The sequence below is a fragment of the Carcharhinus amblyrhynchos genome, unplaced genomic scaffold (genome assembly GCF_965287045.1).
Source record: "Carcharhinus amblyrhynchos unplaced genomic scaffold, sCarAmb.v2.hapA chromosome_321, whole genome shotgun sequence".
Classification (NCBI taxonomy): domain Eukaryota; kingdom Metazoa; phylum Chordata; class Chondrichthyes; order Carcharhiniformes; family Carcharhinidae; genus Carcharhinus; species Carcharhinus amblyrhynchos.
In genome coordinates, this window is record NW_027650061.1 from 165105 (window position 1) to 184473 (window position 19369).

The 19369-nt window shown below is 56.9% G+C and overlaps 1 protein-coding gene across 1 annotated transcript in view; it reads right to left on the minus strand.

The window, feature by feature from the left end:
- Positions 1–17381, minus strand: part of cmtr1 (cap methyltransferase 1) — a gene marked incomplete at its 5' end in the record, with an annotated part of 41953 nt that extends 24572 nt beyond the window's left edge. The window contains 6 exon segments of the mRNA XM_080183519.1: positions 3034–3090; positions 5794–5973; positions 9891–10023; positions 11695–11791; positions 17262–17294; positions 17296–17381. Coding sequence (XP_080039645.1) covers positions 3034–3090; positions 5794–5973; positions 9891–10023; positions 11695–11791; positions 17262–17294; positions 17296–17381 — 586 coding nt within the window.
- Between the last annotated feature and the right edge of the window lie 1988 nt (positions 17382–19369).

A 19369-nucleotide genomic window follows, 5' to 3' on the forward strand; every position in this document is an offset into this window, starting at 1 on the left:
TAGAGGTTTAGATAGGGTGGATAGTGATAGCCTTTTTCCTCGGATGGAGAAAGCTAGCACGAGGGGGCATGGCTTTAAATTAAGGGGGGGTAGCTACAGGACGGATGTCAGGGGTAGGTTCTTTACCCAGCGGGTGGTGAGGGATTGGAATGCCCTGCCTGCTGCAGTTGTAAATGCGTCTAGTTTGGGGGCGTTTAAGAGATCTCTGGATAGGTTTATGGACGAAAAGGGATTGGTATAGGCTAGTGGGTCATTGTTTTTGTAACTGGTCGGCGCAACATCGTGGGCTGAAGGGCCTGTTCTGCACTGTAATGTTCTATGTTCTATGTATGTTCTATGTAATACACATCTCTTTAACCTGTGATCAGTGCTCCTTCCACTCACATTGTCAGCCACTTTAAGACTTGAACAGCAGGTTAGGTGTAAAGATTCGCATTCTAATCAGTAATCTCTAAACTGTCTGTGCTTTATACGCTCTGTCTGAGGTCAGAACTCTCCATTCACCTGACGAAGAGGGAAATCTCGAAAGCTAGTGAGTTTACTATCAAATAAATTGGTTGGACTTAAACCTGGTGTTGTCAGACTTCTTACTGGCTTCTTCCATTGAGCCAGTGTCTAATGCAATTTACTACCTCTCCATGTATACCTAGCGACTGAACCTTCCTAATTAACCTCCCATGTGGGACCTTGTCAAAGGCCTTACTGAAGTCCGTGTAGACAACATCCACCGCCTTCCCTTCATCCACTTTCCTGGTAACCTCCTTGAGAAACTCTAATAGATTGGTTAAACATAACCTACCACGCACAAAGCCATGTTGACTCTCCCTAATAAGTCCCTGTCTATCCAAATATTTGTAGATCCTATCCCTAAGCACACCTTCCAATAACTTGCCCACCACCGACGTCAAACTTACTGGCCTGTAATTTCCTGGATTTCTTTTGGAACCTTTTTTAAATAACGGAACAACATGACCCACCCTCCAATCACCTGGCACCTCCCCTGTGAATACTGACATTTTAAATATGTCTGCCAGGGCCTCTGCAAGTTCAACACTAGCCTCCCTCAAGGTCTGTGGGAATACCCTGTCCGGTCCTGGGGATTTATCCACTCTGATTTGCCTCAAGACAGCCAGCACCACCTCCTCTTTAATCTGTAAAGGTTCCATGATCTCCCTACCTGTGTGCCCTATTTCCGTAGACTCCATGCCCGTTTCCTCAGTAAATACGGATACAAAAAAACCCATTTAGTATCTCCCCCATCTCTTTTGGTTCTGTACACAGTCTACTACTCTGGTTTTCAAGAGGACCAATTTTATCCCTCACTGTCCTTTTGCTCCTAACAAACCTATAGAAGCTCTTTGGATTTCCCTTCACTCTGTCTGCCAAAGCAACCTCATGTCTTCTTTTACCCCTCCTGATTTCCCTTTTAAGTAGCTTCTTGCACCGTAACCATTAACCAGCTAACCACCCACACAGTAACCATTAACCAGCTAACCACCCACACAGTAACCATTAACCAGCTAACCACCCACACAGTAACCATTAACCAGCTAACCACCCACACCGTAACCATTAACCAGCTAACCACCCACACAGTAACCATTAACCAGCTAACTACCCACACGGTAACCATTAACCAGCTAACCACCCACACAGTAACCATTAACCAGCTAACCACCCACACCGTAACCATTAACCAGCTAACTACCCACACGGTAACCATTAACCAGCTAACCACCCACACCATAACCATTAACCAGCTAACTACCCACACCGTAACCATTAACCAGCTAACCACCCACACAGTAACCATTAACCAGCTAACTACCCACACCGTAACCATTAACCAGCTAACTACCCACACAGTAACCATTAACCAGCTAACCACCCACACCATAACCATTAACCAGCTAACTACCCACACCATAACCATTAACCAGCTAACTACCCACACCGTAACCATTAACCAGCTAACCACCCACACCATAACCATTAACCAGCTAACTACCCACACGGTAACCATTAACCAGCTAACCACCCACACCATAACCATTAACTAGCTAACCACCCACACGGAAACCATTAACCAGCTAACTACCCACATCTTAACCATTAACCAGCTAACCACCCACACCGTAACCATTAACCAGCTAACTACCTACACCGTAACCATTAACTAGCTAAACACCCACACCGTAACCATTAACCAGCTAACTACCCACACTGTAACCATTAACTAGCTAACCACCCACACGATAACTATTAACCAGCTAACTACCCACACCGTAACCATTAACCAGCTAACTACCCACACGGTAACCATTAACCAGCTAACCACCCACACCATAACCATTAACCAGCTAACTACCCACACGGTAACCATTAACCAGCTAACTACCCACACCTTAACCATTAACCAGCTAACCACCCACACGGTAACCATTGACCAGCTAACCACCCACACCATAACCATTAACTAGCTAACTACCCACATGGAAACCATTAACCAGCTAACTACCCACATCTTAACCATTAACCAGCTAACCACCCACACCGTAACCATTAACCAGCTAACTACCCACACCGTAACCATTAACTAGCTAACCACCCACACCGTAACCATTAACCAGCTAACTACCCACACCGTAACCATTAACTAGCTAACCACCCACACCGTAACCATTAACCCAGCTAACTACCCACACGGTAACCATTAACCAGCTAACCACCCACACCGTAACCACTAACTAGCTAACTACCCACATGGTAACCATTAACCAGCTAACTACCCACACCTTAACCATTAACCAGCTAACCACCCACACGGTAACCATTAACCAGCTGACTATCCCAACATCACGGTTAGGGTGGATTGGCCGTGCTAAATTCTCCCTCAGTATAACCTGAACAGGAGTGTGGCGACTAGGGGATTTTCACAGTAACTTCATTGCAGTGTTAACGTAAGTTATTTGAAACTCCAATAAATTAACTATAAAACTAAACAATCCGTGATCTGTTAACTCAGGTACTCACGGATTCCGGATGAAAGCGTGGATTTTAGCGAGAGCTTTAATCTGTGTTGCAGCATGGCTGAAAAAAACACAACAGGTAAATAGATAAGGTGGAGGGAGAGACAGAGAGAGAGAGACAGAGACAGAGACACAGAGACAGAGAGACAGAGAGACAGACCGAGAGACAGACAGAGAGAGAGAGAGAGAGAGACAGACAGAGAGACAGAGAGAGAGAGAGAGAGAGAGACAGACAGAGAGACAGAGAGAGAGAGGGGCTACAGGAGGGTGGGAGCAGAAAGGCCGGGGGAGGGTGCGGGGAGTCAGAAGCCTGGGGAGGGTGGGGGGAGACTGAGGGCAGATAGAGGGGCCGGTGGGGGGGTGGGAGGGGAGGGGGAGGGGTGGGGGGGGGAGGGGTGGGGGGGTGGGAGGGGAGGGGGAGGGGAGGGGGGGAAGAGAGGGGTCGGGGGGGGAAGAAGAGGGGTCGGGGGGGGAAGAAGAGGGGTCGGGGGGGAAGAAGAGGGGTCGGGGGGGGAAGAAGAGGGGTCGGGGGGGGAAGAAGAGGGGTCGGGGGGGGAAGAAGAGGGGTCGGGGGGGAAGAAGAGGGGTCGGGGGGGGAAGAAGAGGGGTCGGGGGGGGAAGAAGAGGGGTCGGGGGGGGAAGAAGAGGGGTCGGGGGGGAAGAAGAGGGGTCGGGGGGGGAAGAAGAGGGGTCGGGGGGGGAAGAAGAGGGGTCGGGGGGGGAAGAAGAGGGGTCGGGGGGGGAAGAAGAGGGGTCGGGGGGGGAAGAAGAGGGGTCGGGGGGGGAAGAAGAGGGGTCGGGGGGGGAAGAAGAGGGGTCGGGGGGGGAAGAAGAGGGGTCGGGGGGGGAAGAAGAGGGGTCGGGGGGGGAAGAAGAGGGGTCGGGGGGGGAAGAAGAGGGGTCGGGGGGGGAAGAAGAGGGGTCGGGGGGGAAGAAGAGGGGTCGGGGGGGAAGAAGAGGGGTCGGGGGGAAGAAGAGGGGTCGGGGGGGAAGAAGAGGGGTCGGGGGGGAAGAAGAGGGGTCGGGGGGGAAGAAGAGGGGTCGGGGGGGAAGAAGAGGGGTCGGGGGGGAAGAAGAGGGGTCGGGGGGGAAGAAGAGGGGTCGGGGGGGAAGAAGAGGGGTCGGGGGGGAAGAAGAGGGGTCGGGGGGGAAGAAGAGGGGTCGGGGGGGAAGAAGAGGGGTCGGGGGGGAAGAAGAGGGGTCGGGGGGGCGAAGAGGGGTCGGGGGGGCGAAGAGGGGTCGGGGGGGCGAAGAGGGGTCGGGGGGGCGAAGAGGGGTCGGGGGGGCGAAGAGGGGTCGGGGGGGCGAAGAGGGGTCGGGGGGGGCGAAGAGGGGTCGGGGGGGCGAAGAGGGGTCGGGGGGGCGAAGAGGGGTCGGGGGGGCGAAGAGGGGTCGGGGGGGCGAAGAGGGGTCGGGGGGCGAAGAGGGGTCGGGGGGGCGAAGAGGGGTCGGGGGGGCGAAGAGGGGTCGGGGGGGCGAAGAGGGGTCGGGGGGGCGAAGAGGGGTCGGGGGGGCGAAGAGGGGTCGGGGGGGCGAAGAGGGGTCGGGGGGGCGAAGAGGGGTCGGGGGGGCGAAGAGGGGTCGGGGGGGCGAAGAGGGGTCGGGGGGGCGAAGAGGGGTCGGGGGGGCGAAGAGGGGTCGGGGGGGCGAAGAGGGGTCGGGGGGGCGAAGAGGGGTCGGGGGGGCGAAGAGGGGTCGGGGGGGCGAAGAGGGGTCGGGGGGGCGAAGAGGGGTCGGGGGGGCGAAGAGGGGTCGGGGGGGCGAAGAGGGGTCGGGGGGGCGAAGAGGGGTCGGGGGGGCGAAGAGGGGTCGGGGGGGCGAAGAGGGGTCGGGGGGGCGAAGAGGGGTCGGGGGGGCGAAGAGGGGTCGGGGGGGCGAAGAGGGGTCGGGGGGGCGAAGAGGGGTCGGGGGGGCGAAGAGGGGTCGGGGGGGCGAAGAGGGGTCGGGGGGGCGAAGAGGGGTCGGGGGGGCGAAGAGGGGTCGGGGGGGCGAAGAGGGGTCGGGGGGGCGAAGAGGGGTCGGGGGGGCGAAGAGGGGTCGGGGGGGCGAAGAGGGGTCGGGGGGGCGAAGAGGGGTCGGGGGGGCGAAGAGGGGTCGGGGGGGCGAAGAGGGGTCGGGGGGGCGAAGAGGGGTCGGGGGGGCGAAGAGGGGTCGGGGGGGCGAAGAGGGGTCGGGGGGGCGAAGAGGGGTCGGGGGGGCGAAGAGGGGTCGGGGGGGCGAAGAGGGGTCGGGGGGGGCGAAGAGGGGTCGGGGGGGCGAAGAGGGGTCGGGGGGGCGAAGAGGGGTCGGGGGGGCGAAGAGGGGTCGGGGGGGCGAAGAGGGGTCGGGGGGAAGAAGAGGGGTCGGGGGGAAGAAGAGGGGTCGGGGGGAAGAAGAGGGGTCGGGGGAAGAAGAGGGGTCGGGGGGGCGAAGAGGGGTCGGGGGAAGAAGAGGGGTCGGGGGGAAGAAGAGGGGTCGGGGGGAAGAAGAGGGGTCGGGGGGAAGAAGAGGGGTCGGGGGGAAGAAGAGGGGTCGGGGGGGCGAAGAGGGGTCGGGGGGGCGAAGAGGGGTCGGGGGGGAAGAGGGGTCGGGGGGGGAAGAGGGGTCGGGGGGGAAGAGGGGTCGGGGGGCGAAGAGGGGTCGGGGGGGGAAGAGGGGTCGGGGGGGAAGAGGGGTCGGGGGGAAGAAGAGGGGTCGGGGGGGAAGAGGGGTCGGGGGGAAGGGTGGGTGAGAACAGCAGGGTCGAGGGGTGGGTGTGTTTGGGCTCGTCGCTCAGACAGCTTACCGCTCATTCGATTGCCGCATGTATTTGTAGAAAGCCAGATCGGATTTGAGGATCTGCAGTGGAACCACACAGTTGACATCCTGCTGACTTTGTCTGAATAAGTTCAGCTTCAGATTAACATTGAAGAGATATTCACGCACTGGTTCAGAGCCTGACCTCATCCCTCGACACACAACATACCTACAACAGTCAGCTCACCGTTAATACATCACATTTTTAAGGCAAGGTGAGATACGTTTTTGAACAGTAAAGGAATTAAGGGTTATGGTGAGTGGGTGGGTAAGTGGAGCTGAGTCCACAAAAAGATCAGCCATGATCTTATTGAATGGAGGAGCAGGCTCGAGGGACCGAATGGCCTGCTCCTGCTCCTTGCTCTTATGCTCTTATCCCACTTCCCTAAACCTCCCCTCCTATTCACACACACGCTCGCGTACCTGTGCCCACACACACACATACCCACGCGTGCGTACACACCCGCGCGCACACACACATATACCCGCACACACACATACCCAGACATGCGCATACATATGCCCGTATGTGTACACGCATACCCATCCGCTTGCACCCATGGCTTATCTTAACACTGCAATGAAGTTACTGTGAAAATCCCCTAGTTGCCACACTCCGGTGCCTGTTTGGGTTACACTGAGGGAGAATTTAGCACGGCCAATGCACCCTAACCAGCACATCTTTCAGACTGTGGGAGGAAACTGGGGAGGCTTAACCTTTCACACTCCTGCCTGTCAAGGCGGCTAAGAGGGGACCTTATTGAAACATATAAGATGATTAGAGGTTTAGACAGGGTGGACAGTGATAGCCTTTTTCCTCGGATGGAGAAAGCTAGCACGAGGGGGCATAGCTTTAAATTAAGGGGGGGTAGTTATAGGATGGATATCAGGGGTAGGTTCTTTACCCAGAGGGTGGTGAGGGATTGGAATGTCCTGCCTGCTGCAGTTGTAAATGCGCCTAGTTTGGGGGCGTTTAAGAGGTCCGTGGATAGGTTTATGGATGGAAAGGGATTGGTTTTAGGTTAGAGGAGAGAGAATATCTCAGCAAGCTCCCCAGTTGAGGCCATATGGGTGGAACTGAGAAACAACAAATGGGCAGTTACATTGCTGGGAGTGTATAAACCCCCACCTCCTGCTTTTTTAATTGGTCGATGCAACATCGTGGGCCGAAGGGCCTGTTCTGCGCTGTAATGTTCTATGTTCTATGCCTGTAAACCTGCCTCATCACTGTGGGTGTGGGCCTGTGACTCTCATTTGAAGCTGATGGCTGCAGCCCAGCACCCATGGGGAAAATCAAAGAACAAGAAGTACAGCACAGGAACAGGCCCTTCAGCCGTCCAAGCCTGCACCCACCATGGTGCCCTACCTAAACTAAAAAAAAACTTCTGCCCTTACTGAGTCTCCATCCCTCTATTCCCTCCTTATTCTCCCTAGGGTGGTGAATCTCTGGACTTCTCTGCCCGTTGAAGTGGTGGAGGCTGCCTCGCTGAATATATTTAAGTCACGGGTAGATAGGTTTCTGGTAGACAAGGGAATTAAGGGTTATGGGGAGAAAGCAGGAAAGTGGAACTGATCCACTTCAGATCAGCCATGATCTTATTGAATGGCGGGGCAGGCTCGCAGGGCTAGATGGCCCACTCCTGCTCCTATTTCTTATGAAACCCACGCAGACACAGGGAGAACATGCAGAACCCACACAGACAGTGACCCAAGGCCGGGAATCGAACCTGGGTCTCTGGCACTGTGAGACAGCAGCGACTCACCACTGCCAGGGATGTTGAAATTCCCTAGTATTATTACCCTGTTGTTTTTACACTTCTCTGAGATTTGCCTCTATATCTGCCATCCTGTCTCTCCCTGACTGGTTGGGGGTTTATACACTCCCAGCAATGTAACTGCCCATTTGTTGTTTCTCAGTTCCACCCATATGGCCTCAATTGGGGAGCTTGCTGAGATATTCTCTCTCCTCACTGCAGTAATCAACTCCTTGGTCAACATTGCGACACCACCCCCTCTTTTACAACCCATCCCATCTCACCTGATGATTCTAGACCCTGGAACATTGAGCTGACAGTCCTGCCCTTCCCTCAACCAGCAATAATATTATATTCCCGTGTGTTCATCAACACCCTCACTTTATAAGACCCTTGTCAGGCCTCATTTGGAGTACTGTGCGCAGTTCTGGTCGCCTCACTATAGGAAAGACGTAGAAGCTATTGAAAGGGTACAGAGGAGATTTACAAGGATGTTGCCTGGACTGGGAGGCATGCCTTATGAAGTTAGGTTGAGGGAGCTGGGACTCTTTTCCCTGGAGAGACGAAGGTTGAGAGGCGACCTGATAGAAGTTTATAAAATGTTGAGAGGAATAGATAGGGTGGATTCTCAGAGGCTATTTCCCAGGGCTGAAATGGTCGCTACGAGAGGACACAGGTTTAAGGTGCGGGGAGGAAAGTACAGAAGTGATGTTAGGGGTAAGTTTTTCACTCAGAGGGTGGTGAGTGAATGGAATCGGCTGCCGTCAGTGGTGGTGGAGGTGAACTCGCTGGGGTCTTTTAAAAGACTTCTGGATGAGTATATGGGGTTTTATGGGATTGAGGGTTATAGATAGGTCTATGGATTGGTAGGTGTTGATGTGATTGGCGCAACTCGTGGGCCGAAGGGCCTGTTTGTGCTGTAGTGTTCTATGTTCTATCAACCTTAACCATAAGACTCCCTGCGTTACAATAAATGGCATCCAGTTGTACCATATTCCCTTTTACCTTAACACATCTCTCTTTGCTCTGCTTTCCACAGAAGAAGTGAACCTCGCTGGTCCCGGTTCACCACCCCCCCACCCCCGGCCCGGACACGGACCTCTCACTGTGCCCCCCACCCCCACCCCACCAACCCCGACACTGACCTTTCACACCCTCCCCCCAGCCTGGACGCTGACCTTTCACCGCCCCCCCCCCCCCACCCCCCACCCCCCAGCCAGGACACTGACCTCTCACTGCCCCCCACCCACCCCCGGCCCCGAAACTGACCTCTCACTGCCACCCCCCCCGCCCGGACACTGACCTTTCACACTCGACCCCCCTGCCCGGACACTGACCTTTCACACTCGACCCCCCCCGCCCGGACACTGACCTTTCACACTCGACCCCCCCCCCCGGCCCGGACACTGACCTTTCACACTCGACCCCCCCCCCGGCCCGGACACTGACCTTTCACACTCGACCCCCCCCGTCCGGACACTGACCTTTCACACTCGACCCCCCCCCCGGCCCGGACACTGACCTTTCACACTCGACCCCCCCCCCCGGCCCGGACACTGACCTTTCACACTCGACCCCCCCCGTCCGGACACCAACCTTTCACACTCGACCACCCCCCCCCCGTCCGGACACTGACCTTTCACACTCGACGCCCCCCCAGCCCGGACACTGACCTTTCACACTCGACCCACCCGCCCGGACACTGACCTTTCACACTCGACCCCCCCCCCCGCCCGGAACACTGACCTTTCACACTCGACCCCCCCGCCCGGACACTGACCTTTCACACTCGACCCCCCCCCCCGCCCGGACACTGACCTTTCACACTCGACCCCCCCGCCCGGACACTGACCTTTCACACTCGACCCCCCGCCCGGACACTGACCTTTCACACTCGACCCCCCCCCCCCCCGTCCAGACACTGACCTTTCACACTCGACCCCCCCCCCCGTCCGGACACTGACCTTTCACACTCGACCCCCCCACCCGGACACTGACCTTTCACACTCGACCCCCCTGCCCGGACACTGACCTTTCACACTCGACGCCCCCCCCAGCCCGGACACTGACCTTTCACACTCGACCCCGCCCCCGTCCCGGACACTGACCTTTCACACCCCCCACCCCCAGCCTGGACACTGACCTTTCACACTCGACCCCCCCCCCCCCCCCGGCCCGGACACTGACCTTTCACACTCGACCCCCCCCCCCCCGGCCCAGACACTGACCTTTCACCTCCATGACCCTAACACTGGTCTTTGACCCTGAGCATCCCAAGTTGTTTTGTTAGTGGTAAAGCAGTAAGTGGGTACGCAGGGAACTGAACACTCACCTTTCAGAGTTGGCTGGGCGACTGGTCACTGGTTTAAACAACGAAACTCGTTCAAAACACAAGTATAAAAGGTAAATCAAACCCACGCTGAAGGGAGTGAAGAGATCAAAGGTTTTACACACAAAATGGCCACCTGCGAGTGAAAGGCAGGAGATCAAACAGGGACATGCCAGAAAACACATGGCGAGAAGCAGAGAGACACAACACCACTCAAACCCATCACATCTAACACGCACCATATCCCCGATCCCCGTCACATCTAACACGCACCGTATCCCCGATCCCGTCACATCTAACACACACCGTATCCCCGATCCCTGTCACATCTAACACACACCGTATCCCCGATCCCTGTCACATCTAACACGCACCGTATCCCCGATCCCTGTCACATCTAACACGCACCGTATCCCCGATCCCTGTCACATCTAACACGCACCATATCCCCGATCCCTGTCACATCTAACACGCACCATATCCCCGATCCCTGTCACATCTAACACGCACCATATCCCCGATCCCTGTCACATCTAACACGCACCATATCCCCGATCCCTGTCACATCTAACACGCACCATATCCCCGATCCCTGTCACATCTAACACACACCATATCCCCGATCCCTGTCACATCTAACACGCACCGTATCCCCGATCCCCGTCACATCTAACACGCACCGTATCCCCCGATCCCTGTCACATCTAACACACACCATATCCCCGATCCCTGTCACATCTAACACGCACCATATCCCCGATCCCTGTCACATCTAACACGCACCATATCCCCCGATCCCTGTCACATCTAACACACACCGTATCCCCGATCCCCGTCACATCTAACACGCACCGTATCCCCTGATCCCTGTCACATCTAACACGCACCATATCCCCGATCCCTGTCACATCTAACACGCACTGTATCCCGATCCCTGTCACATTTAACATGCACCGTATCCCCGATCCCTGTCACATCTAACACGCACCATATCCCCGATCCCTGTCACATCTAACACGCACCGTATCCCCTGATCCCTGTCACATTTAATATGCACCATATCCCCCGATCCCTGTCACATCTAACACGCACCATATCCCCTGATCCCTGTCACATCTAACACACACCATATCCCCGATCCCCGTCACATTTAACATGCACCGTATCCCCCCGATCCCTGTCACATCTAACACACACCGTATCCCCCGATCCCCGTCACATCTAACACGCACCGTATCCCCTGATCCCTGTCACATCTAACACGCACCATATCCCCGATCCCTGTCACATCTAACACGTACTGTATCCCCTGATCCCTGTCACATTTAACATGCACCATATCCCCGATCCCTGTCACATCTAACACGCACCATATCCCCGATCCCTGTCACATCTAACACGCACCATATCCCCTGATCCCTGTCACATTTAATATGCACCATATCCCCCGATCCCTGTCACATCTAACACGCACCATATCCCTGATCCCTGTCACATCTAACACACACCATATCCCCGATCCCCGTCACATTTAACATGCACCGTATCCCCCGATACCTGTCACATTTCACACGCACCGTATCCCCTGATCCCTGTCACATTTAACACGCACCATATCCCCTCGATCCCTGTCACATTTAACATGCACCGTATCCCCCGATCCCTGTCACATTTAACATGCACCGTATCCCCTCGATCCCTGTCACATTTAACACGCACCGTATCCCCTCGATCCCTGAAATATTTAACACGTTCCGTATCCCCTCGATCCCCGTCACATTTAACACACAGTAACTTTGGGCCTTACCTGTCCTGATGACGCTCAGGCCCATGAGTATCTGACACAGTAACAGCTGTTTGCTGAGAATCTCCTGCAGGTTTTCTTGTCCCTCCACCGAGAAACCCTGAAGAGACAGAACACATCCATCAAATATTCACACTCATCGCTCATTCCTGTGCTGTACCTGTCCTGGGAGTGTTTGATGGGGGGGACAGTGTAGAGGGAGCTTTACTCTGTATCTAACCCCGTGCTGTACCTGTCCTGGGAGTGTTTTGATGGGGGGACAGTGTAGAGGGAGCTTTACTCTGTATCTGGAGCAGGGGTAAAAGATATAATGGAAAGGGTAGAGGGAATTTTTGAAAGGGGAGGGGACCCAGGCAGAGGTCATAGTACACGTAGGGGAAGGGGATATAGGAAGGAGGAGTAGGGGAGAGGTCCGTAGGCAATTTAGGGAGTTGGGGGCCAAACTAAAGGGCAGGACCTCTAGGGTGGCACTGTCTGGGTTGCTGCCCAGTATGAGCAGGGCTAAGAATGACGAGATCATACAGTTGAATGCATGGTTGAGGGACTGGTGTAGGGTAGAGGGGTTTACTTATGTAGATCATTGGGAGGTGTTTAGGAGAGAAAGGCAACTGTACAGGAGGGGTGGGGAGGATTTGAACGGGAGGGGGAACTAGTGTCTTAGCAGGGAGGTTAGCTGGGGTGTTCAGGAATGATTTAAACTAATAGGGAGGGGGGTGGGGAGGTGGCTGGGAGAGAGACGGGTGAAAGGAAAATTATAAGGGAGAAGGTGGTTCCGAGGGACATTTGTGGGTTGACTGTGTCTGTTTCAATGCTAGGAGTGTGGCAGGGAAAACGGATGAGCTTAGGGCCTTGATGTTTGTGAGGCAGTTGGATGTGGTGGCTGTAACGGAGACGTGGTTACGGGAAGGGCAGGACTGGCAGCTGAATGTTCCTGGGTACAGGTGTTTTAGGTGTGACAGAGGAGGGTTGAAGAGAGGTGGAGGGGTGGCACTGTTAGTCAAGGAAAACATCACAATAGTGCAGAGGGAGGGCGATATGGAAGAGATAGGGATTGAGTCGCTGTGGGTGGAGTTGAGGAATAAAAAGGGAGAGATCACACTGCTAGGGGTGTACTATAGGCCACCCAACAGCCCAAAGTCAGTGGAGGAGGGAATTTGCAGGGGCATTTTGGACAGGTGCAGAAAGAATAGAGTGGTTGTAGTGGGTGATTTTAATTTTCCCGGAGTGAATTGGAGGGGGCCTAGAGCTGGGGGTACAGAGGGAGAGGAGTTTGTGAGATGTGTTATGGAAGGGTCGCTAGAACAGTATGTAACTTGCCCGACTAGGGGGAGGGGCTATACTGGATTTAGTGTTGGGAAACGAGCCAGGGCAGGTGGGTGAGGTAGAGGTAGGCGAACATGTGGCGAACAGTGACCACAAGTCCGTCTACTTTAGGATAAAAATGGAAAGGGACGAGTGCCGTCCCAAGCGGGAGTGTGCTGAACTGGGGAAAGGCGAGCTATGGCAGGATTAGGAGGGAGCTGCAGCAAACTGACTGGGAGGGACTGTTAGCTGGCAAGTCCACGGTTGGCAAGTGGGAGGCTTTTAGGGACAAAATGAAATGGTTGCAGGGGAGGTTTGTTCCGGTTAAGCGAAAGGATGGGAAAGGTAGGATTAGAGAGCCGTGGATTACGGGGGATATTGAAGACTTGGTTAGGAAGAAGAGGGAGGCGTATGATAGGTCAAAAACAAATGGGTACGGAGTGTGCGCTGGAGGAATATAGAGAGAGTAGGAGGGAGCTAAAAAGGGGAATTAGAAGGGCGAAGAGAGGGCATGAGATGGCTTTGGCCGGTAGGATTAAGGATAATCCTAAGGCATTTTATTCCTATATTAGAGGCAAGAGAGTAGTTAGAGGGAAAATTGGTCCTCTTAGGGACAAGAGTGGAGAGTTGTGTATTGAGTCGGAGGGAATGGGGGAGCTCCTGAATGAATACTTTGCGTCGGTATTCACGAAGGAGAGGGGTTCGGAAATCGTGCGGTCTCTTGGAGGGAGCGGAGGTTCAGTTGCAGGATATAGTTATTACAAGAGAGGAAGTGCTAGGGCTTTTAGGTAGCGTAAGGACGGATAAAGCTCCGGGGCCTGATGGTATTTATCCCAGGCTGCTTAGGGAGGCGAAAGATGAAATTGCTGGGCCTCTGGCGCACATCTTTGTCTCTTCTTTGGACACAGGTGAGGTCCCAGAAGACTGGAGGGTAGCAAATGTGGTCCCGTTGTTCAAAAAAGGTAGTAGGGGATAACCCTGGGAATTATAGGCCAGTGAGTTTGACGTCGGTGGTAGGGAAGTTAATGGAAAAAATACTTAGGGGTAGGATGTATGAGCATTTGGAGCGTTGCGATCTGATTAGGGATACGCAACATGGCTTTGTTAGAGGGAGGTCTTGCCTTACGAATCTGGTGGAATTCTTTGAGGAGGTGACAAGAACGGTTGACGATGGGAGAGCCGTTGATGTCATCTACATGGATTTCAGTAAGGCGTTTGACAAAGTCCCTCACGGTAGGCTGGTAGAAAAGGTTAAGGCGCATGGGATACGAGGCCAGGCAGGTTAGGTGGATTGAAAACTGGTTGGGAAATAGGAGACAGAGGGTAGTTGTGGAGGGTACCTTGTCGGGCTGGGAGGCCAGTGACCAGTGGTGTGCCGCAGGGCTCGGTACTGGGACCTCTCCTCTTTGTAGTCTACATAAATGACTTAGAAGAGGGGAGTAGGTGGTGTGATCAGCAAGTTTGCTGATGACACCAAGATGGCAGGGTTGGCGGGTACAGAACTGGATTGTCAGGTGATACAACAGGATATAGATAGGTTGGTGCAGTGGGCAGATAGGTGGCAGATGGCATTTAATCCTGACAAATGCGAGGTGATGCATTTTGGAAGGAATAATGCAGAGAGGAGTTATGTGATAAAAGGTAGGCCGATTAGGAGTATAGATGTACAGAGAGACCTGGGAGTGCAGGTCCACAAATCCATGAAGGTTGTGTCACAAGTGGAGAACGTTGTTAGGAAGGCTTATGGGATCTTAGCCTTTATAGGAAGGGGCTTAGAGTATAAAAGCTGCCGTCTAATGCTTCAGTTATACAGAACGTTGGTTAGACCGCATTTGGAGTACTGCGTCCAGTTCTGGTCACCTTATTACCGGAAGGACGTGGAGTCTCTGGAAAGGGTGCAGAGGAGGTTTACCAGGATGTTGCCTGGCATGGGGGGACTGGGTTACGAGGAGAGAGACTGAAGAGACTGGGGCTATTCTCCTTGGAAAGAAGGAGATTGAGAGGGACATGATAGAGGTATATAAGATACTGAAGGGAATAGATAGAGTTAATAGTGAGAGACTGCTCCCTAGACTGGGTACGAACACAAGAGGTCATCAATTAAGGGTGAGGGGGGGGAGGTATAATTTGGAGGTAAGAGGAAGGTTCTTTACACAGAGAGTTGTGGGGGTCTGGAATGCGCTACCGAGTAGGGTGGTGGAGGCAGGCACGTTGGACTCGTTTAAGATGCAGTTAGATAGGCATATGAGTGAAACGGGAATGGAGGGATATGGTAGGGGCTATTAAATAGGGTAAACCTCGGGAGACACCGGAAGGGCAGGCTGTATAACTAATATGTTTTGTCTTTATTCCACAGGTGGAGGTCCACCTCGTGTCAAGCGAGGGGCATGCACACGGCAGGTTGTGCGTGGGCTGCTCTTGGAAGTCCAGGAGTGGCCTAGTACTTCATGTCGGTGTGTGTGCTTGATCCTGGACCGATAGACGGGCTCCACAACAGCTCAGTGACTAGCACTGCTAGCTGTGCAGATACATGGATTTGGGCCTGTGTCTGTGGGAGTTTGCGCATTCTCCCTGTGGCTGCGTGGGTTTCCTCCGGGCGCTCCGGTTTCCTCCCACACCCCAAAGATGTGCTCTTAGGCTAATTGGTTTCCACCAAAATTGACACTATTTCTTCCCTGAATCTGACTGAGTAGGGTCCCATTCGTAGACATGCAGGGTAGGATAGGTGTAGGGCGATGCGGCGGCGCGGGCTCGTTGGGCCGAAGGGCCTGTTTCCCGTGCTGGGTTGTTCTTTGTTCTTTGTTCTTTGTTCTAACCCCGTGCTGTCCTGTCCTGGGAGTGTTTGATGGGGACAGTGTAGAGGGAGCTTTACTCTGTATCTAACCCTGTGCTGTACCTGTCCTGGGAGTGTTTGATGGGGGGACAGTGTAGAGGGAGCTTTACTCTGTATCTAACCCTGGGCTGTCCCTGTCCTGGGAGTGTTTGATGGGGGGACAGTGTAGAGGGAGCTTTACTCTGTATCTAACCCCGTGCTGTACCTGTCCTGGGAGTGTTTGATGGGGGGGACAGTGTAGAGGGGGCTTTATTCTGTATCTAATCCAGTAGCTGAATGGATACAGAATTGGCTTCTTGACAGAAGCCAGAGGGTGGTTGTAGAGAGTTGTTTTTCAAACTGGAGGCCTGTGACCAGCGGTGTGCCTCAGGGATCAGTGCTGGGCCCACTGTTATTTGTCATTTATATTAATGATTTGGATCAGAATATAGGAGGCATGGTTAGTAAGTTTGCAGATGGCACCAAGATTGGTGGCATAGTGGACAGTGAAGAAAGTTATCTCCAATTGCAGCAGGATCTTGATCAATTGGGCCAGTGGGCTGACGAATGGCAGATGGAGTTTAATTTAGATAAATGTGAGGTGATGTATTTTGGCAGATTGAACCAGAGCAGGAGTTACTCAGTTAATGGTAGGGCACTGGGGAGAGTTACAGAACAAAGAGATCTAGGGGTACAGGTTCATAGCTCCTTGAAAGTGGAGTCACAGGTGGACAGAGTGGTGAAGAAGGCATTCGGCATGCTTGGTTTCATTGGTCAGAACATTGAATACAGGAGTTGGAACATCTTGTTGAAGTTGTACAAGACATTGGTAAGGCCACACTTGGAATACTGCGTGCAATTCTGGTCACCCTATTTATAGAAAGGATATTATTAAACTAGAAAGAGTGCAGAAAAGATTTTACTAGGATGCTACCAGGACTTGATGGATTGAGTTATAAGGAGAGGCTGGATAGACTGGGACTTTTTCCTCTGGAGCGCAGGAAGCTGAGGGGTGATCTGATAGAGGTCTATAAAATAATGAGGGGCACAGATCAGCTAGATAGTCAATATCTTTTCCCAAAGGTAGGGGAGTCTAAAACTAGAGGGGCAGAGGTTTAAGGTGAGAGGGGGAGAGATACAAAAGGGTCAGAGGGGCAATTTTTTCACACAGAGGGTGATGAGTGTCTGGAACAAGCTGTCAGAGGCAGTGGTAGAGAAGGGTACAATTTTATCTTTTAAGAAGCAGTCAGATAGTTACATGGGTACGATGGGTATAGAGGAATATAGGCCAAATGTGGGCAACTGGGATTAGCTTTGAGGTTTAAAAAGAGGTCACCATGGAGAAGCTGGGCCGAAGGGCCTGTTTCCGTGCTGTAAACCTCTCTGACTCTGTGGCTATCCTGGGACAGTGCTGGGGGAGCCTCTCGGATCAGTGATATTGGTTTGTTACTCGTACCCCGTCCGCCATGAGGAAGTGAACACCTTTCCCAGTCCGTGTTTTCCAGGACAAAGCGACGGAACTCGCTGATATTCTCCGGCCGTGTGATATCCCCATCGCCATCCACACCCCCTTCACCTGTGGATCAGAGAGAACATCAGAACTAGGAGCAGGAGTAGGCCATCAGGCCCCTCGAGCCTGCTCCGCCATTCAATAAGACCATGGCTGATCTTTTCGTGGACTCAGCTCTACTTACCCACCCTCTCACCATAACCCTTAATTCCTTCACTGTTCAAAAACGTATCTATCCTCAACTCAGCCCTAAAGAGAGGGGGAGCGAGAGCACGAGGCAGAGGGGGGCGAGGGCGCGAGGCGGGGGGGGCGGGGGCGCGAGGAGGAGGGGGCGCGGGCGCGAGGCGGGGGGGGGCGAGGAGGAGGGGGGGCGAGGGCGCGAGGAGGAGGGGGGCGAGGCGCGAGGCGGGGGGGGCGAGGGCGCGAGGCGGGGGGGCGAGGGCGCGAGGCGGGGGGGCGAGGGCGCGAGGCGGGGGGGCGAGGGCGCGAGGCGGGGGGCGAGGGCGCGAGGCGGGGGGGCGAGGGCGCAAGGCGGGGGGGGGCGAGGGCGCGAGGCGGGGGGGGCGAGGGCGTGAGGCGGGGGGGGCGAGAGCACGAGGCGGAGGGGGGCGAGGGCGCGAGGGCGGGGGCGCGAGGAGGAGGGGGGGCGAGGGCGCGAGGCGGAGAGGGGGCGAGGGCACGAGGCGGGGGGGGGCGAGAGCGCGAGGTGGAGGGGCGGGGGGCGAGGCGAGGGCGTGAGGCGGGGGGGGCGAGGGCGCGAGGCGGGGGGCGGGGGGGGGCGAGGGCGTGAGGCGGGGGGGCGAGGGTGCGAGGCGGAGGGGGCGAGGGTGCGAGGCGGAGGGGGGCGAGGGCGTGAGGCGGGGGGCGAGGGGCGCGAGGCGGGGGGGCGAGGGCGCGAGGCGGGGGGGCGAGGGCGCGAGGCGGGGGGCGAGGGCGCGAGGGCGGGGGGCGGGGGGCGCGAGGCGGAGGGGGCGAGGGCGCGAGGCGGAGGGGGGAGCGAGGGCGCGAGGCGGGGGGGCGAGGGCGCGAGGCGGAGGGGGGCGAGGGCGTGAGGCGGGGGGCGAGGGGGGGGGGGCGAGGGCGCGAGGCGGGGGGGCGGGGGGCGCGAGGCGGGGGCGTGAGGCGGAGGGGGGGCGAGGGCGCGAGGCGGAGGGGGCGAGGGCGCGAGGCGGGGGGGGCGAGGGCGTGAGGCGGGGGGCGAGGGCGTGAGGCGGGGGGGCGAGGGCGCGAGGCGGGGGGGCGAGGGGCGCGAGGCGGGGGGGAGGGCGTGAGGCGGGGGGCGAGGGCGCGAGGCGGGGGGGCGAGGGGGGGGCGAGGGGGCGAGCGGCGGGGGGGCGAGGGCGTGAGGCGGGGGGCGAGGGCGCAAGGCAGGGGGCGAGGGGGGGGCGAGGGCGCGAGGCGGGGGGCGGGGGCGCGAGGCGGAGGGGGCGAGGGCGCAAGGCGGAGGGGGGGCGAGGGCGTGAGGTGGGGGGGCGAGGGCGCGAGGCGGAGGGGGCGAGGGCGCAAGGCGGAGGGGGGCGAGGGCGCGAGGCGGAGGGGGCGAGGGCGCGAGGCGGAGGGGGCGAGGGCGCGAGGCGGAGGGGGCGAGGGCGCGAGGCGGAGGGGGGGCGAGGGCGTGAGGGCGGGGGGGCGAGGGCGTGAGGCGGAGGGGGCGAGGGCGCGAGGCGGAGGGGGGGCGAGGGCGCGAGGCGGGGGGGCGAGGGCGGAGGCGGAGGGGGCGAGGGCGCGAGGCGGAGGGGGAGCGAGGGCGCGAGGCGGGGGGGGGCGAGGGCGCGAGGCGGAGGGGGGCGAGGGCGCGAGGCGGAGGGGGCGAGGGGCGCGAGGCGGGGGGCGGGGGCGCGAGGCGGAGGGGGCGAGGGCGCGAGGCGGAGGGGAGCGAGGGCGCGAGGCGGGGGGCGAGGGCGCGAGGCGGGAGGGGGGGCGAGGGCGTGAGGCGGAGGGGGGGCGAGGGCGTGAGGCGGGGGGGCGAGGCGGGGGGTCGAGGGGGGGGGCGAGGGCGCGAGGCGGGGGGGCGAGGGCGTGAGGCGGGGGGGGGCGGGGGCGTGAGGCGGAGG